This window comes from Callorhinus ursinus, unplaced genomic scaffold, assembly GCF_003265705.2.
Source record: "Callorhinus ursinus isolate GAN/ISIS: 27379988/994484 unplaced genomic scaffold, GSC_fseal_2.0 scaffold10, whole genome shotgun sequence".
Taxonomy (NCBI): Eukaryota; Metazoa; Chordata; class Mammalia; order Carnivora; family Otariidae; genus Callorhinus; species Callorhinus ursinus.
The window spans coordinates 81,896,036-81,921,782 of NW_027397072.1; the positions used below are offsets into that span (position 1 = coordinate 81,896,036).

Consider the following 25,747-nt stretch of genomic DNA (forward strand, 5'->3'; position numbering starts at 1 on the left):
TGTTGTAAGAAACGTTGCTCAGGTGGTGGAAATGAGAGCCTCGCTGGATTATTCTTTCCAGAAACAGTTCTGCTTTGGGTTTGTGCATGGTTGATACTATTTTCTTTTGGGAGAGCCATGCCATGCCCACCTTTCCCAACACACTCGACTTGAGCAAACCCTTTGGGGAGGGAGAAGAGGAAAAAAGAAAGCCTGTGGGGAAAAGGAAAGGGGAATGGAGAAGATGTTCTCTCTGGTTAGAAACAGGACCTATGTATCTGTGGCATCTCCAGTACAGAGTTTTTCATGGAGGGGCAAAATCTCGTGGCTTCTCCTGAGACTCCGTTCCTTCTGCAGAATCACGGCCTGTGCGGTAACAATGAAAAAGTATGTAGAGGAAAATGTGTCCCAGACATCCTACACGACCATCAAGTATTTCATGAAGATGCTGAGCAGCGTCAGTGAGACCCTGATCTTCATCTTCATGGGCGTGTCCACCATTGGGAAGAACCATGAGTGGAACTGGGCCTTCATCTGTTTCACCCTGGTCTTCTGCCAGATCTGGAGAGCCATTAGTAAGAGACAGCAGGACCCAAAGAGGCTCCTGCCTGTTGCTTTTTTAAATTTTTCTTATCCCTTTCTGCAATGTAATAGCCTAAGTAGTGAAATGACACTAACTGGTTTTACTAGTTAGGGGAGTATAGGCACCTTGTAGTGACTAGGAATGTTGTCTGTGTGCTCCCTCACTCAGTTCAGAGCAATTAGAGGCTGATAAGGTTGTGCACTGAAGCAAGGCTGGTGCAAGGAGTTTGTTTTTCTTTTTTATTTGAAGAGAGAACTTTCACATTTACACATGTAAATATAATTCAGTAAATTTATCCCTTACTCTTCACTTCTTTGTCAATTTTTACCTTCTTGCACCTTAAATCAGATACAGATTATACACTGTGAGCTTTTACACTTTTATTACAGGGAAAGTGAGATCTCACTAAGTGTAGTCCATGTAAGGCAAGTACTGTTAGAAAACATTCCCTTAAAACATACGGGTGGTTTTAGTTGAGCGTTGAGTTTGATGTATAGAAAACCAAGGACCAGGAAGTAAATCTTTATTTTTAAAAGTTCTTATTATTAATCAGTAAAGGCAACTCTCTAATGTAACTGACTTTACCCCTATAAAATATGCCTAAGTTTTAAAAAAAAATGAGATGTCTTGACTAATGACTGCTTATTTATCTTGTACATTTATGTTTCTGGGGCTAGCAAGAACATTAAGTACTGAACTACATTATATGTGCTGGCTTTTGATTAGAAGCAGTTTTATTTTAAAATGATTTTGACCAGGATTTGAAGCATTTGCTTAATTGACTTTGATCAATATTTTCAAGCCAATTACAATTAAAGAGAAATTAGGGGAAATGACTGAGAACTTACCTTGAACATATCAATTCTAAATTAATTTAGGGTGGGTTTTAAATCTGGGAAGAATAATAAGAATGCAGAAATATTAAAATATTCATAAAACTGGCTCTGAATATATGTGCCTATTCACTTTCTTGGGGAGAAAAGAATTAAGGAAACTTATTTAATAATATAAATTTATAATTTCAAATCAAATCTTAGCACTGCTAATAACTAGCTATACTCAAAATCTTCTTCCTCAACCACAAAATGGGAGGCATGAACAAATTTCCTAGGTTCCCTTCAGTTCTAATACTCTCTAATGTCAAGAGAAGTAACACTACCGAACTTCAGCCCAGCCAATAGGAGTATAAACCATCTAAGAGAGGATTAATGTTGTGCGTACCTCAACATTGTTGGCCCTTGGTGACATTCCAACCTGACTCCTTCATATTCTAGCTGAGGGGAGAGTCATCGAGAGAATGGCTGACTGGGCCATGTCACAGTGAGGGACAGAGCCAGCTGTCAGAATCCAGTTCTCCCTCCCAGTCGCTTCTCATGCCCAGCCTGACGCGTTGGCTAATAGTAGTTCACACTCATGAAGGCTTATAACATAAAGTCCCTGATTTCTGTTATATATAGATATTAAATTTATGTAAACCTTTCATCTACCTTCTGAGGTAGATACTACCATTATCTCCTCCAGAGAGACTGAGTACGTGAAAAGATCAGAACCTTAGCCTAGGTCACATGACTGGTATGTGGAGGAGCCAGGACACAAAAAACAAAATGAAAAATTTTAGACTTTACCATCTCTCACATTATCCATGTGCCTGTCACCAAACGTTGCTTGCTGTGAAATCTGTGTGATTAGAAGTCACACGTGGATACTGAGCTTTATTCTGTAGTAAAACCTCTTTAGTCAGAGCTTTAGTGAAGGGCCTTTCCCACCAGGAAGCACTGCACTGGTGGTAAGCTAGGTCGTGTGGGCCACTCAGGGATGGAAAGTCAGTGTGGTAGAAAACACCTCTGTGTGTGTGTGTGTGTGTTTTTTTTAAATATTTTATTTATTTATTTGACAGAAAGAGAGAGACAGCGAGAGAGGGAACACAAGCAGGGGGAGTGGGAGAGGAAGAAGCAGGCTTCCTGCGGAGCAGGGAGCCCGATGCGGGGCTCGATCCCATGACCCTGGGATCATGACCTGAGCCGAAGGCAGACGCTTAACCGACTGAGCCACCCAGGCTCCCCACACCTCTGTGTTTTAAACAAGCTCTGCCACCCTCCCCCTTCCACTTACTGACAGTAAGAAACCCCCCTCTGGGCCCTTGCCAACTTTCTTGTTTGCATTGAACCTCAAGAAGAGCCAAACCAACCACAAAAATTTTGCTTACCCAGCAGAGACCACAATCACTAAAAGAGTCCTCTTATGTTTAAAATTATACACCTCCTTTGGTTACTCATTGTGAACATGAGGTGACAAAAATGTTTCTATCCCCCAAGTAATACCCTTGCTTTACCTAGTTTTGAAAAGCAGAGCAAAAATTGTGAGTATAAATTAGAATGTATATGCCCTGTCTTATATCAAAAAGTATCAAGATTTTATTACTTTAAACACACACACACACACACACACACAAGCTGGGAGGCCAATAACCTGAAGCACTACTGTTCACAACTACTCAAGAAATGAAGTTTTGTCTTTTTTTTAAGATTTTATTTATTAATTTAAGACATAGAGATACAGAGAGAGAGAGCATGAGCAGGGGGAGAGGCAGAGGGAGAGGGAGAAGCAGGCTCCCCTCTGAGACAGGAGCCTGATGCGGGGCTGGATTCCAGGACCCTGGGATCATGACCTGAGCCGAAGGCAGACGCTTAACCATCTGAGCCACCCAGGCCCCAAGAAATGAAGTTGTGCGAGATATTCTGTTTGGGATGGACAATCATGGGTGTGATGAAATTAGGTTGCATTGTTTTGCGGGCACATGCACACGACTTGGGTTCACTAGCATTGTATATCTACTCATTCATGACCCTTTGCTCTAATACGTATTTTCCCCTTCTAGGCGTATTTGCTCTCTTCTATGTCAGTAACCAGTTTCGGACTTTCCCCTTCTCCATCAAGGACCAGTGCATAATTTTCTACAGTGGTGTCCGAGGAGCTGGAAGTTTTTCACTTGCATTTTTGCTTCCTCTGTCTCTTTTTCCTAGGAAGAAAATGTTTGTCACTGCTACTCTAGTAGTTATATATTTTACTGTATTTATTCAGGTTAGTAGATTTCTTTCATATCTGAAATAAGTAGATTCTTTCAGGATGGTGTATTAAATTAGTATAGTACCGAAAAAGGGATGCTTTATCTAATTTTTCAACATATGCTCAATAGTCAATAGAAATAGCTCAATTTAGAAATAGCTAAATTCCCAAAAACTTCTAGGTCATGTTTGTGTTCATCCTTTAACCTCTAAAATATGTTGCTTTTTAATTAATAGAACATATTAATCAAAATATTCCTGGGTAGCAGGTGGACGATTGTTACGCTAGTGTGTTTTACTGAAAACAAGATTCCAGTTAGTACTGGATAGCAAGAGTTTTTATTTTAGCTGGAGTCTTTTTCTCAGCAAACTAATGAGAGGTTATTTTAAGGGATGACACTAAATTCCTGCTTTAAAGTAATGCCTATTTTCATTGCAGAATTTAAAAGACTTAAACAAGAACTAAAGTAAACACTGGAGCATTTGTCCAGTAGAAGCTAGTACAAAACAAAGATATGAAAATTGGAAGCTCTAATAGTTTTGCTAATAGACTTTCTCTCTATAATGACAATATTCACTACAACAAAACTCTTTATTTTGTCATTTGTGGTCTAGGGAATCACAATTGGCCCACTGGTCAGGTACCTGGGTGTTAAAAAGACCAATAAAAAAGAATCCATCAATGAAGAGCTTCATATTCGTGTAAGTTATCTCTTTGTCATAATTAGTAAGTTAATAAGATGTTCTCCATTTGTCACCGATAGGAGTAATCTATCATCTAAATGATGAGATGCTGTGTACACATCACTAAACAGTGATGTGTTTACGAGTCTCTTCCTTCGCCAGCTAGATAAGAGTAACTGTACTAGTTTCTGTTTGCTGCTGTAGGAACTTACCATAAATTTAGTTGCTTGAAAAACCATAGTTATTATCTTATAGTTATGTAGCCATAGTTATTATCTTATAGTTATGTAGGTCAGAAGTTCAAAATGGGTCTCACTGGGCTAAAATCAAGATGTTGCTGGGTTGTATTTCTTTTGGGAGTTTCTAGGGAAGAATCTGTTTTCTCGCCTCTTCCAGCTTCTAGAAGCTTCTAGCATTCCTTGGCTCATGGACCCCTCCCATCTTCAAAACCAGCAATGGCCACTCAGGTCTTTCTCATGCTGCATCACTCTGATACTAACTTTTCTGCCTTCCTCTTCCACATTAGAAACCTTTATGATTATATTAGGTCCATGTGGCTAATTTAGGATATTCTCTCTATCCTAAGGTTGGCAACCCGAAGTCCAACTACTATCTTAATTTTCCTTTGCATATAAACTAACATATTCACAGGCTCTGGGGATTAGAATGTGGACACCTCCAGGCATTATTCTGCCTATCAGTCTGCTCTCTGCCCCTCAAAGATTTGTATCTATTCCACATGCAAAATACATTAACTCTATCTTGGCATCCCCAAAGTCTCAATCCATTGTAGTGTCAACTCAAAGACCAAAACCTCACCAAAATTTTATCAGCTCAAAAGTCCCAAATCTCATCATCTCAATCATCTAAATCAGGGATGGTTGAGCCTCTGAGTATTATCCATCTTGAGGCACAGCTTGTCTCCAATGCTGAACATGTGGAACTGAAGAAACAAGTTATCTGCTCCCAAAACACACTGGTAGGGCAGTCATAGGACAAGGGCTATAGGTATTCCCTTTCAAAAAGGGGGAAATGGAAGGAAAAAGGGAGTCATTTCCAATGACTGGGAAAACGACTTGGTTTCAAGGCCTGGGAACAGCCTCTGCTCCCTCAGACTGGAGCTCCAATATGGGTTCCACCCTCTGGGTTCTCAACTCCAGGTTCTCGGAGTCATCCTTTCTTTTTTATGAAAGATGGCCTGTGTTTTCAGCTTATTCCTTTGATCAGCCTGTTTCTTGCCTATAGTACTTTGGGGTCCAAACCCCCGCTTTCATTTTATCTTTTCTCCTTGCCATTTGGTTCAAGTTGGCAGTGTTCCTGTCAGGGTTCAACAGGGAAGCAGAACCAGTAGGAGATATATATTAAGAGCTTCGTTGTAAGGAACTGGTTTACCTACTGTGGGGGCTGACTAGGCAAGCCCAGAAACTGTATGACAGCCCTTCAAGAAAGGTAGACCAGAATTCTCAGGCATGAGCCACAGCTGCTGTGCACAACTGGAATTTTCTTCTTCATCAGAGAAGCTTCGGTTCTACTCTCCAGGCCTTTGAACTGATCAAACTAGGCCCACCCAGATTATCGAGAATAATCTTCCTGATTTCAAGACAACTGAATATGGACTTTAATCATATCTGCTAAATACCTTCACAGCAACATCTAGATTAGTGTTAATAATACCTGGGGACTAGTCTTGCCTAGATAACACCTCAAAAAAACGATCACCGTAACTAATGCTCATAATTGCCCTACTTGCCTCTGAAATCATTGTTCCAATGGAACAAGGGGCCCTCTGCTTTTTCTGAACTTTTCATTAGGAAAGGGTAAAGACTTCTACTACTTCTGCAGATATAGCCTAGTAGCAGTTTTCAGTGAAAACATTCAATTCTGACAAAGATGAAAATGAAGTTGAGCATGGTTTCTACCTGTTGGTTTAACTTCAATACAATATTAGAGGGATGCCATTCTGTATGGCTCCAGGGAATAAAAATGAGAAGGAATACATGGAAGACAGAGGGAAAGAGACTTCAGCTCAGTTAATGAAGAGCATTCTGGCAATTGCTTCTCCTATGGCACACCCAAAGGTGCAATGGAGGTGTATAAACAGTGACTGGGGACACTTGGCATAGCTGCTGTACAGGAGCTTTAGGCCCTGAGGGGATGACTGTCCCAGGTAATTTTTAAACTTCTTTTATCCCTCTAAGTTCATGATTCTAATGCTGGAGAAACTGATGAAGTCTTTCAAAATCAGCCCTGGATTTTATGGCCAAAGTCATCTAAACCCAAACCAAAAATTTTCAAGGCCATTTGAAAATGTTCAACAGATGGGGATAAGGAGCAAGTGTTTTAAAATAAGGAATGCTTTGGGGACCCTGGGTGGCTCAGTTGGTGGAGCGTCTGCCTTTGGTTCAGGTCACAATGCCAGGGTCCTGGAATCGAGCCCCGTGTCAGGCTCCCTGCTCAACAGCTTCTCCCTCTCTCTTTGCCCCTCCCCTGTGCTCATTCTCTCTCAAATAAATAAATAAAATCCTAAAAAAAAAAAAAAGAAGTGCTTTAACCTGACTGAAGATTTTTGTTTCTATCTTTATACCCTCTATGCACTATTTTTAGAAATTAAATAATATACCTAAGACAATAAAACTTAGATACTTTACTCCTTTCTTATTTATTTTTTTCTCAAATAAAGTTGTAATTATTGGTAGAAAGTACATAAATTAAATGTGTCAGAATTAATTTAGTATTTGTCTATTTTGAAAATATTTTAGAGGACAGCATAAACTTCAATGATTGCAAGTTTAAATTATGAAGACTAATTCATAAATTTTGAAGAGATTATGCTTTTTTCTGAAATTCCTGTAAATGATTCAGGTGAAGCAAATTTATTTAGTGTAATTGGCTTGGATAGTGAAATGCAATACTGAAACAAAATAATCAGATAAAAAATGAGGCAAATAGGTAAATTTTGTTGTTAGTTATTATTATTATTATAGGATATCTGTAGAATTATGTTTTCAGAAACTATAGATTGGATACTGGCAATGTTTTTCTTTTGTGCTGAAATTAAAAGTAACAATTAACTATTACAGTCATGTGATTTCAGTAATGAGACATTTTCTAAATCATTCTAGAAAAATATTATTCAAAGCAAATGGCAGGTATACTTTTTCATTGAAAGTTATGTGCATTATTAAGGAGCTTATCAACAGAGTTTGAATCATGAAACTAAGTTGAACTACTATGGAATTATAAGTTTCAGTTACATGAACAGAGTGATAGAAAAGAGGACATGTTCCAGGAAATTAAAACCTCCTTTGTTTTCCGAAGTGTATTAGCTTTCCTTGTGTATCTTTTAGAGTTAACATTTCACCAGCAATCATTTTCCTGTATTTGGCTTGGCAGCTGATGGATCACTTGAAAGCTGGAATTGAAGATGTGTGTGGGCAATGGAGTCACTACCAAGTGAGAGACAAGTAAGGAGGCAGAGGGTTTCACTGGCTAGGAAGGATATTTGTGGCTTGAGGAACCTCAAAATGTTACATTGGAAACTGAGCATAAGACTAGAAAGAATCCAGAGGAATGGGACCAGGGATATAAAGGGCCTGGGAGCCATGGCATAGAAGGGGCAGGTGGAAGCCATGGGAATGCCCAGCCTGTGAATGGAGAGCTCTCAGGTGGAGAGGCTGTAGATTTGGGCTAGGTTGTGTCAGAGAGAACTAGTGCAATTTTCAGATTGAAATTAGAGAAGTCAGACCTAAGTTTAAAACAAGGACAAGTTTCCCGATGAAGAGAGAAGCTCAACCATGGAATGACTGACTTCATAAGGCTACAGAGGGAGTTTGGTGAATCATCAGGGATCCTGGGGAAGACAGTCCTCCACTGGGGAGGGCGGATGCAGTGGAAGACCTTCAAGGGTCCTTTCTACATGATTCTATAAAAATGCCACAATCTCTCTTCTCCACCACATCTCACATTTCAGAACACATTCTCTTCCTGAATTTTAGTCTACAGCATATTTCTTATATGGCCCTGAGGAGAGATGCACTCAGGATAAGGAAGATGAGAGTTTGGGAGTTAAACATAGCAATTTAGTGAATGTAAGAATCAGCAGTAGTTGAGTTAACCAAACAGTAGAAGTTTTCTCTCTAGGGCTTGACAACAAATTGATGTTGGTGATGCCAAGAGAAACTAGATCTTAAAAAGTCTAGCTGATGAGAGGGGTAGTGGCACCTAAATGAGACACTGAGAGGTTTTGGGTGGGCTTTTTAAATTTTATGTTTTATTTATTTTGTGAGTCTGTGGGTAATCTATTTTTAAATTGTAATTCCAGTTAGTTAAAATGCAGTGTTATACTAGTTTCAGGTGTACAATATAGTGGGTGATACAACACCTGGTGCTCATCACGACAACTGCCCTCCTTGACCCCTGTCACGTATTTCCCCCATCCTCCCACCCACCTCCCCTCTGGGAACCACCAGTTTGTTCTCTATAGTTAAGAGTCGGTTTCTTGGTTTGTCTCTCTCTCTCTCTCTCTCTCTTCTTTTTCTGTTTTTCTTTTGTTTTGTTTCTTAATTCCACATGTGAGTGAAATCATATGATATTTGTCTTTCTCTGACTTATTTCACTTTGTAGTATACTCTCTAGCTCCATCCATGTTGTTGCAAATGGCAAGATTTCCTTCTTTTTGATGGCTGAGTAATATTCTATTTTATATATCACATCTTCTTTATCCATTCATCAATCGATGGATGCTTGGGCTGCTTCCATAGTTTGGCTATTATAAATAATGCTGCTTTAAACATAAGGATGCATGTATCCCTTTGAATTAGTGTTTTTTGTATTCTGGCGGTAAATACCCAGTAGTACAATTCCTGGAGTGTAAGGTAGTCTTATTTTTAACTTTTGAAGGAACTTCCATACTGTTTACCACAGTGGCTACACCAGTTTGCATTTTGAGTGGGCTCTTTTTTATGAAGCAAAAAGAAAGACAGTCCTCATAGTGTTAAAATAGAACTTAATTTATGTAAATATCCACCAATCTAAAACCTAGGTCATGGATTTTTTAAGTCTAAACCCTATAGTTCACCCAGTGAAAAATCATTTAATATTATTCCATTTAGCCAAATTTATACCAAATTTTCCAGACACTAAGGCAGATATCAAGAACAGTAAGACAACACTCAATGCATTCCAGGTCCTCACAATATAGTAGACAAGGTCCTGGGGGAAAGAAGACAGAAAGAGCCTGAATGAATAATGATGATCCATATAAGAAATCCTAGAGCAGAGGTAAATGCTAGAACTATAATAGTACAGAGACAGGAGTACATTTTGAAAATAAATGAGGAGTTCTCCAGGCAAAGAATGGAAAACATGCTGAGCAGCAGCAGGAGCAGCAGTCTATTTCAAAATGAAAAGGCAAGAAATAGTGCAGCATGGTTTGGACACAGAGAGAGGGACACGGTGAGGCAAGTTGGAAAGACAGAGATATGCTTCTCTGGCACAGTGCTAAGGAACTCTATACAGTCATTAATGCTATAAAATTCTATTTGACCTTGACTACTCAAAGCAGAAGACTTTTAAATAAGAGAGTAGTGGACACAGTTGACAAAACCAAAAGACAACCTATAGAATGGGAGAAGACATTTGCAAATGTCTTATCACATAAAGGGTTAATATCCAAGATCTATAAAGAACTTATCAAACTCAACACTCAGAAAACAAATAACCCAGTCAAGAAATGGGCAGAAGACATGAACAGACATTTCTCCAAAGAAGACAAAGAAATGGCCAACAGACACATGAAAAAATGCTCAACATCACTTGGCATCAGGGAAACACAAATCAAAACCCCAATGAGTTACCACCTCACACCTGTCAGATGGCTAAAATTAACAAGTCAGGAAACAACAAATGTTGGCGAGGATGCGGAGAAAGGGGAACCATCCTACACTGTTGGTGGGAATGCAAGCCGGTGCAGCCACTCTGGAAAACAGTATAGAGGTTCCTCAAAAAGTTAAAAATAGAGCTACCCTACAACCCAGCAATTACACTACTAGGTATTTTACCCAAAGGATACAAACAATGTGATCCGAAGGGGCACCTGCACCCCAAGGTTTATAGCAGCAATGTCCACAATAGCCAAACTATGGGAAGAGCCCAGATGTCCATTGGCAGATGGATAGATAAAGAAGATGTGGTATATATACACAATGGAGTATTAGTCAGCCTTCAAAAAGGATGAACTCTTACCATTTACAATGACATGGATGGAACTAGAGGGTATTATAAGTTAATGAGAGGAGGACAATTGTCATATGGTTTCACTCATATGTGGAATTTAAGAAACAAAACAGAGGATCATAGGGGAAGGGAGGGGAAAAATAAGACAAAATCAGAGAAGGAGACAAACCATAAGAGACTCTTAATCATAGGAAACAAACTGAGGATTGTGGGAGGGGAGGTGGGTGGGGGGGATGGGGTAACCAGGTGATGGGTATTAAGGAGGGCCCATAATGTAATGAGCACTGAGTGTTATATGCAATTGTTGAATAACTGACCTCTACATCAGCAACTATTGGTACACTATATGATAATTAATTGAATTCAAATAAAATAAGGTAAATTTAAAAAAAGAAAAAAGAAATAAACAAATAGGAGAGTAGCATGACCATACTTGGCTTTTGGAAGGCAAACAACATCAGCGATATGGAAGCTGAATTTGAGACAGATACCGTGGGGTGTGAGAGACCTGTAAGGGATATCCACATGGACATAAGAATTTCATCCTGTAAACATAAAATAAGCCTCAGATACTATGCTAGCTTTTTCATATATCCTATCGTACATGATCTCCTGAATCTCCTGTGTTAGCACTATTTTTCTCATTTTGAAGATGAAGAAACCAGCTCCAGGGCATCAACTAACCTACAGCAGAAACTTGACTGAATTCAGGTCTGGCTTTAGAGCCTCTTCTGTTTCCAATGAACTACAGAGCCTTCAGAATCATAGCGATGAGGAACTAGCAGAAGGGGCACTGGCGTATTTCTGAGGCAGACATGGGGACTGGCCAGGGGTATAGGGAGAAGAAGGTGAGGAAAGAGACAATAAAAGTGACTCTCAGATTTCCAGATAGCGAGTCTAGGGGGATAACAATGCCAAGGTGAAATGTATAGACTATAGAAGAATGTCCAGTTAAATAATACCAGGGTATGGAGAGGGGAAGCTGAGTGAGGACAGGACTCTTGAGAAGCTTCCATTCCTCTGGGGCAGGTAAGGAAGAGGAAGAGATTTGGAAAGAAGCCTTTAGGGAGGTTGGAAGGGACGCAGGTGTAGATCAGGATGCGGTGGGCACAGAAGAAATGACCCGGTGGCACATCGGGAGGAGCCAGGTGGCACGTAGGGCACCCACCAGCGTGGAACAGTAAAGGTCAAGGTGAGCTCAAGGTAAAGAGTGTCAGAGAAGTCCTGATGGGTGGGGAGCAATGCAGGGGACTGAGGAATAAACAGGAACAACAGCTTCTCTTGAAGAAAGGCAGAAAACAAGAAGGCTGAGAGGTAGACCCATCTGGAGCAAGAGCAGGCAAGGCATGAGCCAAACACGGATCCTAAGGAATCACAGCCTGCTGACCCCGGAGGAGACTTGACTGATAAAGCATCCTTCTGCCTCACAGACCAGGAGACCAATCACCAGATAATAAGGCAGCAGCCCTGGGAGTTCTTTCCCCTCCAGAAAATAAAGCAGGCACACAAATTACTCTTTGAATGTAAAATGATTGGAAGTGTTGAAAATTCCTACTCCAAACAAATGGCCGACTCTGAAGGCTCCATATGCCGACATGCAGCTCAGTCTAATGGGCCAACCAGAGGTTTGTTACAATAGTCAGCGGCCATCAGCACCTAGCCTATTCAGCTTCTCCATCATTCAGACTGTCAGGATATAGGGGTTATCCCCCTACCCCTTCCTTCATTGTCAGGAATCAAAATGATCTGCAACATAATGGGCGAAACTACTGTAACTACTGGGCCATTTAAATGTATTGGGTTCTGGTTGAATAGGCCAGTATTACTGTAAGTGCCACTGCCACTGTTAGGAGCTATTAGAATGGAACATTTGTTCAAAAGCCTCAACCCCTCATTTCTTCTCTTACAATTGGAGCTGAGCTGGGCTGGGCCTCCCCCGCTCCCTGCTTATGCATACTTTCGGCCCTGATTGCAGCTTGTCCCTCCCTTTTGTCTAGTTGATTTTCAATGTATTCAGGCTAGTAGGCTATTCTTTCTTTATTAAAATATATATATATATATATATATTTCCTATGATTTTTTTTTAAATGTGTTCCAAGACTGAATTCTCAGCACCATCCTGGTGTTCAGAACAAAGTGAGGTAGTAGTTTGTTTTAAGAAAAATACATACTTCCATAACATGTACAGAGATTAAAGATGTCCAAAATGTTGGTTTTCGTTTTTAGGTTTAAGAAGTTTGATCACAGATATTTACGGAAAATCCTAATCCGAAAGAACCAGCCCAAATCCAGCATTGTCTCCTTGTATAAGAAGCTGGAAATGAAACAAGCTATTGAGATGGTAGAAACTGGGATCCTCAGTTCCACGGCCTTTTCTGTACCCCACCAGTAAGTCCCATATGCTCTTTGATCTGGACTTTCCGTGTCAGAATTCCTAGGGGCACTAACTCATCGTTCCATTTAGAGATAATACTAGGAATGAAGGGGCAGAAATTTGAAGGAGGAATCATGAGAAAAGGATGACCTAAGTCTTGGCCGTTTGTATTTTGGCCCACGCTCACCTCATTTCTGAACATTATTTTCTAGCAAAAGTTGCGTGCTATAGTTGTATGACACCTTTCCTTGGGAAGGAGGGGCAAGTGAATTTATAGAATGATGGCATAGTTTACAAGACTTTCTCTTTTTGATTAATTTCTACCCTTCAACCCCGGTTCATTTGATTTCGCTAATTGTACACTAATAATAATATGCATTTCTCCAGGAAGTCATTTATTTCTCTTCCTCTCTTGTATGAGGAGAGACCCGGTCAGCATCTTGTGATGCTACCCGGGATTAGGGGTTGAGTGGTGGTAACAGGTGTGGTGGTTGGTGGGCTAGTTAAATTTACCTGCCCCCCCCCAGGATGTCCAAGGATGCCCAGGTTTCTTTCATGAAGCAGTTTATGAGGGACCCCTGGGTGGCTCAATCAGTTAAGTGTCTGCCTTCGGCTCAGGTCATGATCCCAGGGTCCTGGGATGGAGTCCTGCATCTGGCTCCTTGCTGGCGGGGAGCCTGCTTTTCCCTCTGCCTCTGACCCTCCCCCCTGCTTGGGCACACGCTCTCTCTCTCTCTCTCTCTCTCTCTCTCTCTCTGACAAATTAAAAAATATCTAAAAAAAAAAAAAAAGCAGTTTATGAATTGAGAAAATTACTCACAACATATTTAGGGCAAGGAACACCTCCATCCTGTCATCTTGGTAGGTAGACATTGATCATGAGCTTCAATTGTGTCTTCACATTTGAGAAGCAGGTTGAGATAAGAGCTAAGAACAGATAGCAATAAAATTGTCACTAATACCTGAGTGTTATCTCGCATCCTTTACTTGCTAATGAATCAGAAACACCCTTTCCTTTCTTCTGAGGCCTGAGAAAAATCTCAAGTAGGGTCCCTGAGGGCATCTCAGTGTAAACAGAGAACTTTCTGCCTTATTTCTCAGTCAGACTGTTTCTGTGGTTTGCTTGTTTGTATTGGTACTGCCCATTGTATGGCTTGCTTTAAGGAAACTTCTGATGCGAAAATGGCAATGTGCTAACAAATATCTATTGGTAATGCCATGCGGAGCCATATTAGAGCCTAAGGCAGAAGAAAAAAATCAGTATTATTGATCCTGTCTTTATTTAAAACGTGGATATTTTATTCATCGTGGATTGTTTTCTTTTTTGCATTTACCTTTGTTTTCTAAAATATTGCATTTGCATCCTACTTAACTTGACTGAGCTTTTTTGGCATCATCTTGGGCCCAACCCTGTTCTGTGGGCACTATTATGTGCCAGGGGCGTCAAACAGACACAGTCCCTGGCCTCATGGAGCTTATACCCTAGCACGGTCATGGCATTAATAAAAAAGTTTCTGACAAACATACAATCGTAAAGTCTAGGGAGCTAGGAGAGTATAAGAGGTGCCCCTCTGGTCCCCAGGCATTTGACCTGCTCACTGGGTGCATGGGAGTTAATGCCTTGCAGGAGGGCTGGATAGGTTCAGGCACTTTAGACCATTAGGAACTTCCTGAATCCATTTGCTTACTAGTTCTGTGAGCTCTGGGTCTAAGAATGTAAGGGCGCTTATCTCAGATGAGACTCAGTCTGTCATGTGCTAAAACATATTTGCAATCTCTGTATTATGTTGCATTGGTCGTAAGCAGCGGCCCCAGTCTCTAACCGCAAGGCAGTTTTCAAGCCAGCTTTATTTGGAGGAAGCCTTTCTGTTGAGTTCATTAGTTTTTAGACATCGATTCAAGATTAGTAAGAGAGCCTTCGAGGTTAGAAACTCTTTTTTTCCTCCAACGGCCCAAACCAGTTAGTTAACTGGGCTAGGAGAGGAGATTCTTTTACCTGATATTTAATACAAGTTTAATGGTACTTAGATTGCATTCATTTGATCTCATCAGAAATCTGTACGACATCAAGCAAAAAGGAATTCCTCTCCCAAGATCAAAGCAGCTAATTTCTTCAAAACAAACCTTTATACAATAATAGGAAAAAGAAGTGTGTACTCAGCTCGCTTTTTATTATTCTGTATGAGATGATAACAACAAAATGCACATATATTTTTTTCTTTAGAAGTTTAAGCAATTGTTCTACAAGAGGGTTAGCTTTCCAGACTCTGTGAACTTCAGGAGAACACTACCACCAGAAGTTGTCGATAGCACAGTGCAGTTGGCGATTCTACGGAATGCCCTTATTTTTGCATGCATTATGTTATTTGACCCTCAAAACAACCCTAGGGGATAGGTAGAGTGTGTACTTGGATTATTATTTTAAATAAGAGGCACCTCGTTTTACCAATGAGTAGTAAGCTTTTAGAAATACCAGACGATAAAGGCTCAAATGATTAAAATGTCAAACCCTTAAAAAATATTTGGTTACTATTAAAGAGATATTGAAGTGTGTATAAAGTTAGGAGCATAACAAACTACCACTATATAACTTCAAAGCGTCATCCTTAAAAGCTCCCAAATAATTTTAACATGTCATTTATTAAAAAAAACACAAATTTCTTTATTGTAGTTTAAGAATTTTTTAATTGATCACACATTGGCAGGTAGAGGCTTAGATTTATGCATTCTTACACCGAAGGCTTACATTTATGCATTCTTACACCGAAGGCTTACATTTATGCATTCTTACACCGAAGATTCTGGAAGGAAGGTTCTGGTGCCATTTTCACTTCCACAACGGAACATTGCGTTGTGCGGAGCCAGGCCCTCTCCTTCGCCACTCTTCACTCATCCTAAATGTTGGTCATCTTGGGGACCTCTCTAAAAAGACACAAGGAACCCACACACTGAGAAGAGCAGTTGGGTCCCATTGGTTAATCAGTGGGCACATTTTTTATTCGCCTTAGCATACATTTCTCATGGATTTTGGGTGCAAAGCTGTCACAAGAGAATGGGTTCTTTCAAACGAACCAGGGCGTAATATTTGATCTTTTAGGAATTCATATCATGACATGAAGAGAACATCTACTACTAGATTTCATATTTATATTTGTTGTGTTTAGAACTGAAGCATCTTTTTACATTATTATAGCATCTGATTAAAAAAAGTTAAGAGAAATGTGAAACTTTTATTTAAACACATTCGGATTCAGATTTTCCCAGTTTGATTTTCATAGTCATGAAATTATCACAGGGCTTTTATTTGAGGTGAAATTTCCTTTATGGATATTGAATGGATGTTCCAGTGACAAGCATCTCTCAGCTTATAATTTTATTTTTTTTACCTAGAGATTCTTTTTTTTTTTTTTTAAAGATTTTATTTATTTATTTGAGAGAGAGAATGAGAGCCAGAGAGCACGAGAGGGAAGAGCGTCAGAGGGAGAAGCAGACTCCCCGCCGAGCAGGGAGCCCGAAGTGGGACTCGATCCCGGGACTCCAGGATCATGACCCGAGCTGAAGGCCGTCGCTCAACCAACTGAGCCACCCAGGCGCCCTTACCTAGAGATTCTTAACATTCAGTTTTTCTAAGGACTGTATCTTTCCTGTGCTCACAATATGATCATTTCAGGGACGATTTTGCTAATGAAGTGGCATGTAGAAAACTCCAGGTATCACCTTGCCTAAATTAACAATTCCTCTGTATAATTTCATAGCTGTCACTTCTCAGCGTGGATCAGTGCGAGATAGTGCCTTTGGGATCCCTGTATTACGCATCCAGCCAACAGCCTGAATGGACATTAATTAAGTCTAGTCTTTCCCAAAGTGGCCAGTTACAAACTGGGAAGAGTGCCAAGTTAGACCTACTGCTAACTTGAGTTTAACTTTAACATTATCTTATGGTTTTTTTCCTATTTGGTTGTGAATATCGTTATGAACATAGGAAATGTAACTTTTTGATTAGCTGTTGTTTCTGGTCAGCAAGAGATTGCTTCCACCATAATAAAGGAATGTGTTCAGATTGTGGGAATGTGTAGGTGTATCTCAATCAGAATAAATTTTATTTCAAGGACTTTTAAATAGTAAGGTTGAAATGCCCTGATAATAATGTTTAGATCACCAAGGGTGGTAACTGAATATCAATAGTGTTGACATTTGCAGCTCTGAGATATGGAAACTCTGATTTCAAGGATTTTGTAGAAAGGGCATTAGTCAGTCTACAGGTAGGATTGCTAAATAAATTCTGGCATACTGTGATCCCCCGTATCCAAGTCCTTAAAAATATTTTAACAATTGTCCCTACAAATGTACAAAAAGTACTCACAAAATGTCCTTGCTCTGTATGGCTATGTTGCTACTAATGTTTGGGAAAAATACTTAAAAAGTGGCCTGTATTGAAACCAACAACTACTGATCTCTGTGATCAATTATCCTAAGACCTTTGCAAGCAGATAGTAGCATCTTCGTGCCTTTATGCCTTGAGAAGAGCTCCAGCGAGGAAAGAAAAAATCAACTCTGTAAGGTTTTATACCAAGATATTACAGGAGGTGAGAGTATTGAAAGATGGATTTAATTTTCTTTAGTTCTCTCTTTTTTGTTCTTACTTTCTACAGTGAACATATATTATTCATACAATGAAACCTTTTCTAGAAATTCCTGCCACTGGATTGAAATGATTGAAATCAAATATATCTGTCACATGAGAATTCTGCACATAACAATGTCATGACTTTGAAATCCTCAGAAGACAATTGTGCATTGACTGATAACCTGGACATGACTTGATTTTTAAACCCATTTGGGGGCGCAGCAGTGGGGGGGAGGAGGGGGAGGGCTCATGGTGAAGGAAGCCTTGGGGAGCTGGTCATGCGGAGGCAGGGAGCAGTCAACTGCTTCTAGAATCTCACAGAGTGCCCAGTGTCTCAGAGCTGGGCTGGCTTTCAGAACAGAAATAGTCTAAATGTCCTAATAAAATATGATTCTAGTTTCTCACCATTATTCTTTAACCAATGATAAAATCCCTAAAGGGACAATTCCAAGGTAAAGGTACTCACAGAATTTTAATACCCCCTTAGATCAGTGCTATTCAAAATGTGGTGTGCGAATGGTGTTGTCCATGAGCTGTTTGTCACCTGTCGCAGTGGGATGAGTGCAGACCTAACCACAAGTCATCTTGCTTAGTACTCTTATTTCCATTTAATCTAACAGTAAAACGTTTGGTTCTAATTTTATAGTATCTTTTTAAAAATTTATTTTCTAGCAATTGATTTTTATTGTATTTTACCAACGTGTCTGCTCATAACAAATATGGAGGAAAAAATAACTGGTGTGTAACCACCTTAAGCCCCTTTTTAAAAATGAGTTAGAATAATTCCCACATAAAAGCTATAGGCAAGAAAACCATATTTTCAAAATGTGAAGTCAAGACACATGTACTGACATTTCACAGGAACGTACTAAAACAGTAGAAAAAATTATGTTAAACTATGTGTTCTGGAACTTAGAACTCCCACATGTATATAGATACTTTTGCGGCACTCTTGCCAGGATGTAAGAATAATGCTTGGCTTCCCTCCAATGATGTTTCCAGGGCCCAGAGGACACACAGAACCAGAAGGCTTTCCCCGGAAGACGTGGAGTCCATGAGGGACGTTCTGACACACAACATGTACCAAGTTCGACAAAGGGTGTGTATAAGCCATCTGACTCGTCCCATTGCCTGGCCTTGGAACCAGTCACTCAGGAATCCATTCTTGTTCACATTATCTCCTCTAAAGCAGCTTTCTGGCTAAACCATTTCTTTCTGCTTGATTTGGAGAACAGAAAGTTAATTGTTACCTTTTTGCTAAAAAAAAAAAAAAAAAAAAAATTGGCACAAGCGGTGTAAAAAGGAATGCAGATCCAATTGCTGGCCCTAGGGGTCAGGCTGCCCTAGCCCTGCAGCCTGGTACTTTCAGAACCAACAGGTCTCCCTCTCCCTCCAAAGATGAACAAGTGGTGGAGCTCATTCACCGCACCACAGAAAAAGATGGCACCAGGACACCAATGATAGGCTCAATCTGATTGACTGTAGTAGAGCTTAGAAAGTTGAGATGGTTATTGAAATGCTGAAAGCCTATATTAGAGGAGACATATTAGGCGTATTATTTTTTAATTTTGGAAAAAGGTATGGAGTCTATACTACCACTTGGGAACTGGTGGAAAGTGAATAGTAAGAACATTCCTGGGGGCGGTGGTGAGTCCTTCTGAAATTTTGATATAGTCAAATGACATTTAAGCTTATGAAATCTAAATAGGAGTTTTCTTTTTTCAGTTTGAGGGTTCAGTTGAACATGCCAATGCTTGAGTATGATATGGCTCTAAGTAAATTCATTGTGAGGGCCTTGCTTTTTGTGACTATGTTATAGATCACGGTCTTGATGGGGCCAAAAAATCCATCAGGTCTACTTGCTTTCAAGTAGAAGATGCTGAGGTTAGGAAGTTGTTTATCTGACCTGTTGGAGGTCACACAATAAAATCCAAGTTAAGAACCCAGGTCTTCCAACTGCTTACCCAGCGCTCTTTCCATGACTCCAGCCTTACCCGATCCAGTTAAAGTGAATGTTCTCTGGCTTCCTGTTTTGGAAAGGTCAGTGATTAAGGGGAATGTGTCAGCAAAAGGCTCTGCACCTGCTGAAGGAATATAGGTCAGCATCAATTATAGCAAGCTTAGAGTAAATTCAAGAGCTTTCAAATCATTCCAAGTGAAACTGTTTCAGTAAGACTATCACATTCTGATAAATAGTTAGATAAATTGTTAAAAGCTTCCTGGTTTGAAGAATGTCGGCTGGCTTCTTAGGGGCCAGAGCTCAAAGGTGGCCTGAAACTCAGCCTTTTCCCCATGTGGACGAGGATTGAATTTAAGGAAATGTCCAGAAATGGAGATGGAGATCCTGGGATTCCAACTCAGTCTAAAATGAGGTTAACTACCCGTTCTCTCTTTCCTTCCTTCCATTCAGGTTCCCAGATAGCCACAATTTCTTCTTTCCCGAGGGCGTCTAGTCCGTCTGTCCTCCAGATTTCTCCCTTCTAAGCTATATAACATCTACCTTTCTTACTGCCCCCAAATAAGCAGATGGGTCATGGAAGGTCACATGGGGAGAACATAAATAATAAACAGAAGGGCGTTTCAAGCCCCTGAGATGGCTTTTACCTCCACTTTTTGTTACTTTGACGGAGTGAGCCTCACCAGCCCTTCCCTTCTTGTCTCCTTTCTTACCTCATCTTTTACATAGGTCATGTGACTCCCCTTTGCCCTGTGGTCCTCTTGCCCTCTTGAAGGAAAACCTGCTCTAGAGATGCAATGCAGGACGACTATCTCCTTGGTTTCTAGTGAGTGATCTACAGTTTTGAGGACTGTCACAAAAGGTGACATCTATAGTCTCTAGCCTGGGTGATAGTCACTGGACCTCACAGGGTGTGGGGCTGATGGCTGGGGCATTTCTCACAGTCTCATCTCAGAAGAGTCAGGAGTCATTTCAGGGCAAGGGTGAGATGAGTGCCGGGTTTGACTGGGGGATCCTGATTCATAGCTGATCTGAAACTGAGCTGGTCTTGCCCGATCTGTTGCTCCTGGGAGGGCTCTGGCCACTTCTGTTTGAAGCCATTCCCATCAGCACGTCCAGTATCAGATTGTCACTGCTGGGCAAGTTGAAGAACTAGCCTCCAGAGGTTCCCAGTGGGACAGCCCTCTGGGATGCAGAAGCTCTTTGCAACACACTGGGGATGGAGATGGAGAAACACTCTCTTTAATTGTACAAGGGAAGAAACTGACCTCTGCTCAGACTCTAAGGATAAGTCAGAGATTATTGTTGGGCAGCCCCCTGGGGTGGCCCAAATGATCAGGTCACATTCGGAATTCAAAGGAGTAAAACAGTTTATTCAATTTCAGTTCTCTTCAGCAGATTTTTAATGTACATCTAGAGCTTTGTCCCATAGAGCTCAAGTTCTAGGGGCAAATACAGTCTTTCAGCAATCACCAGTTCCTTCATTAAAGGACTGGACTGAAAGAAACAGAGGGAAGAAAATTGCATATACATTATATACATAGGACCTACTATGCTCCCTGCAGATAGGCAAGGATAATTACATGGGTGGTGTGATATGACGTGAAACAGAACACAAAAGGTGCAAGTGTTCCTTAAAGTAGAGCCCTCAAGTCAAGGTGTAGGAAATTCCTACCAGCAACATATACACATACGTGTATATATATGTACAGACACACATACATACATGTGTATATATAAACATACACGCACACTGACTTCACTTTTGCACGAATTTAACGTTGATGAAAAATTGTAAAAGTTGGTCTTGGTATCCTAATACTTAATTTAAAAATGTTTTCTGTGATAGTGTCATATGTCATTCTTTAATATCTCCATGTATACAGTGCACTGAAGTTGAGGTCCATCATTAGTGATGGTGGATAAGAATCCCTATTTCAAACATATTTCAAAAATTTAAGTTTTTGCCAGAGTTTTTTATCAGATTGGTTAATTTGTCAAGAGTGGCTGGTAAAGAGCTCCTATCAGGAGACGGTGAAAGTTGGCTTTGCAAATTCTTCATTGTTCCCTTGGCCTCCAACTCGTACCTTCTTTATGGAACTTCTTTTAGACAATTGTCTATTTTGTGAGGATTAGTTAGCTAACAGATAATGAAAGCCACAAATCTACTTGACTGGCTATATATACACTAAAACACAAGCAATAAACTAAAAACCAGTGAACCAGTGAGTACACTGTTGTCAACCCCTCCTTGTTACAAGCACCCTCTTCTGTTCTGGTGGGGAACTGGACCACCTCCTATATCGACCAAGCAAGGGTCTGTTATAAATCTCCATATTAAGTACAAAGAAAGCTTAATTTCTTTTTTATTTTTTATAAAAATGAATGGAAACATAGGTATTGGTATTTTTTCCTTACACTGGAGATCATCTTCTGGCATCTCTTATAGTGTGTGCAACCCACTTAAGGGACCCTTGGTCCGGAGGATGGAGTCTCTTCTCTTGGCAGGTTGTCCCTAGGATGCTCCCCCACTCCTGCCCCTGTCTCATTGCTTACCATACTTTGAATAAAGTACTAAATTCTCCTGTGGTAAACAAATTTCCAATTCTGCTCCAGTAGATCCTCCTAGCTCCCATCACATTTTTCCAGAGCTATGTCTTATCTCATGTGTTCCCTCTTCGTGAAGGGAACATCTACTCATCTTTCAAGACTCAGTCCAGTGCAATGCACCTTTCCCACCCAAAACTGGATCAGTGCCCTTTGCCTAAACTCTGTAAGTCCCTGCAGACCCCAATATCTTATCACTTCCTAAGCACATAACAGTATATGCTTGTTTGATGACCCAAATAGGCCATGAGCCTTTTGAAGACCATTCTTCAAATTTATCCATTTTTTTTAAACTCCTGCACCTACCATGGCACCTGACACATAGAGTATTTGCTATTTTGCTATTGAATTTGAAATCCTTAATACAATATCCATTAACCAGTCCTGAATCTGGTATCCAGTGGGACCAGTATATTTACTGCTGCACAGTGAAAAGTAGGGAGAAAGGAGTTTCCAATTAAGCACTTTATGAACATTTGAGGACCAAGCTTGGTCTATGGTTCAAGACAGGTTATCACTGGCCTGGTAAGAATAAGGAAGAAAATTTTTTATAAAGATAATTGATTCAGTTTGAGGGACAGCTCTTTAATCAGCAATTATGCACTTCTTACATTTTGCTTAAAAAAAAAAAAACCCTCTTCCTTTTTGAACTGATAATGGTGATAGTAATCGGTTGATTTTTTTGAATGTAGCTTTAACTGGCAAAATGTATAAATAGCAACCTTAATGAAATTCCCAAAGTAATTTTGTCATTTTCCTGACCCGTTAGATCCAAACTTTCAGTAACCACTGTCCAAGCATAAAAAACATGATCTGGGAAGGCGTGTGGGTATGGGGCAGCTGAAGTCCATGGGTATCTCAGGGCAGGACCACTGCAAGGATACTAAAGAGACAATGCAGGGGGACAGCAGGGCGGTGCGAGCCGGAAGGCGCAGGCTCTAAACCTCAGGTCTGTCCTGGTAGGGTGGCCTCTGTCACAGGTGTTTCTTCTCAGGGGCCACCGCTTGCTCCTTTGTAATTGAGGCAAATGCTTAGGTGGCCTCTCCGCTGTCTTTTCTCTACTAGTCTTAGTGTGTGATATTTCCTTGGTTGTATGGAGATGTCCTTACGTATTTGACATTCTATTCTTTCCGCAGACCCTGTCCTACAACAAATACAACCTCAAACCCCAAACAAGCGAGAAGCAGGCTAAAGAGATTCTGATCCGCCGCCAGAATACCTTAAGGGAGAGCATGAGGAAAGGCCACAGCCTGCCGTGGGGAAAGCCGGTATGGAGGAGTCTGCAGACGCACCCGGGAGCTGGGACAGTCCCTTGCACAGGGCCTCCTCGGGTGACTGCCAGTGGTAGTTACACAAAACCAGCACCTTGTAGCCAGAGTAAACCAAAGCAAGAGGGTGCAGGACACGAGACAACTTCCCTCTGGGTCTGGAGCCTTAGGGTCCATGGTTAGGATGCGCCTCCAGGATCCAGTGAGCGACAGGAACACACTCCCCGGGCTGTGAGTCTAGACCAAGTGCCATGGTGGCCAGGTACTGACCATTCCAGGGGAGCCTCCATGGACTGGGGCGCTGGGCTCTAGAAGCTTCCTTCTCTCCCAGGAAGATCTAGGAAAGGATCTGTTCTTGCCCTGACTCTGGAGTCTCATCTTCATATTACCCACTGTGCATCTGAACAATTCTATTTGAGGCCATATCGAACCAATCTCACTGGAACTTCTGGACGAAAGTTACGTCTGGAGTAGATTCTGATTTCTACCCTAGTCTCAGTGGCTAAAATGTAATGATAATGAGGAGGATAGTAATAACAACTAACCGGCTGAGCAGAGGGTTAAGTGACCTTGTTCAAACATTGTAGTTTCACAATTTATCATTTTCAAAATAAAATCAAACTAAGTGTTCAACCTGTGGTCTTGTAGGAATGCTTACCTTAAGCACACATCTGACGGGCCAACATTAAGAGGTACCTGTAAACCTACTAGTGATATTGTGACATAGCATTCATATTGTGTTTGCAAAGAATACAAGTGCTTTCTAGTGTTTTACTTTATCCTCAAACTCTTTCTGTGAACAACGTAACACAGGCATTTTATCCGCTTTCTCCAGACAGTGAAACTCCGGCACAAAAAAGGCTAATTGGCTTGTCCCACTTAATCATAATTATTCCAATGAATAGAATACAGATCTCCTGGCCATGCACTAAATACTCTTTATTTTTTTTCTATAACAATATATCCCAATAATCCATAATTCTGTTTTTCTTACGAAAAAACAAATGGCTTCCAAAATAAAGTCAAGTGAGGGGTTCATAATGGTCTATTTTATCATGAGAGGGAAAGGAAACACATACTGAAGGCTGAAGCATTCCGCTGTCTCTAAACCAGAGTCACAGGAGTGCAAAGGAGCCTGGAACTTATGTGAGGTGCCCAGTGTGGGCCTGTATCTCCCACTGTTCCCCACAGGAGGCTCTGAATCGCAGACTCACCTCTGCTTTTCCTTTCTGTTTGTTATCCACAGGCTGGTACCAAAAATATCCGCTACCTCTCCTTTCCCTATGGCCACCCTCAGCCCGCAAGAAGAGACCCGAGGGTTGCTGATTTCACAGGTAACCTGCCTGCCTGGCTGTTCTTCTTTTCTTGTAGAGGGTCGGACGGCAAATATTTGGGAGCTCGTGGGCCAAGAGGCAAAATCAAGAATATTATGTAGGTACTTACATGACCAGAAAAAGAGTAAACAACTTTTTTATTAATCTAAATCAGCGCTTGATTTACGGACACTGAAATTTGGAATTTCATGTCATTTTTACCTGTCATAAAATATTCTTCTTTTAATTTTTTTTTCCAGCCCCTTAAAAAGGTAGCAACTATTCTTAGCTCATAAGCCATACAAAAAGAGGCAACAGGCTAGATATAGCCCAGGGGAGATAATTTGCTGATGTAAAATGGGTACTTTTTAAAAATATTTGAAAATTTTAACTCAAATTGAATGTTTGAAATATTTAAAAATTAGCAGGATTCTCCAAAATTGGTTAAATTTTACTAAAATAATTTCATCAAATTTACTGACTAACTCTTTCCCGCTTAATATCGAATTCTTAAGTAGAATTCTTAGAATTATTGAAGCTGCCTATTCTAATAAAAGCCGTTATTATTTTCAAAATGTATATATAAAATGATTTTCTATTAGCAAAAGGTGATAGATAATATATAATATGCCATATTATCTATTTTAATTTTCCCAAATTTTTAAGACTTAAAAACACTTTGGAAATTCAAATAAGCTAAACATATAGGATTTTAGAATTATATCTTTGAAGAGTGAATATAATTATTCTTCAAACTGGAACTTTATTTTCTTCTGATTTAAAAACATGCTTGATATAAAACCAAAAATCAATCAGTAGAAAAAAGCATAAAATAAGAAAGTTAGAGCACTTGAAACCCCAACACCAGGAAATAATCACTATAGAACATTCTGGTAAGCATTCTTCTATAATTCTCCCTGCACCATCCTGATCTCTACCCTATCTGTACCTGACAGAAGAAAGAAAGAAAGAAAGAAAGAAAGAAAGAAAAAGAAGAAAGAAAGAAAGAAAGAAAGAAAGAAAGAAAGAAAGAAAGAAAGAAAGAAAGAGAAACAC

The 25,747-nt window shown here is 40.3% G+C and overlaps 2 protein-coding genes across 2 annotated transcripts in view; one reads left to right on the forward strand and one right to left on the reverse strand.

The window, feature by feature from the left end:
• LOC112821706 (large ribosomal subunit protein eL19-like) overlaps positions 1-25,747 on the reverse strand; it is a 475,653-nt gene that overhangs the window by 245,227 nt on the left and 204,679 nt on the right. The gene's annotated exons all lie outside the window — the stretch shown is intronic.
• SLC9A4 (solute carrier family 9 member A4) overlaps positions 1-25,747 on the forward strand; it is a 65,255-nt gene that overhangs the window by 32,969 nt on the left and 6,539 nt on the right. Inside the window, exons 4-11 of the mRNA XM_025868770.2 lie at positions 337-554; positions 3,441-3,643; positions 4,243-4,329; positions 7,705-7,775; positions 12,772-12,933; positions 18,549-18,645; positions 23,247-23,378; positions 24,625-24,712. Of these exons, the coding sequence (XP_025724555.1) occupies positions 337-554; positions 3,441-3,643; positions 4,243-4,329; positions 7,705-7,775; positions 12,772-12,933; positions 18,549-18,645; positions 23,247-23,378; positions 24,625-24,712 (1,058 nt within the window). The remainder of the gene's footprint in view (positions 1-336; positions 555-3,440; positions 3,644-4,242; positions 4,330-7,704; positions 7,776-12,771; positions 12,934-18,548; positions 18,646-23,246; positions 23,379-24,624; positions 24,713-25,747) is intronic.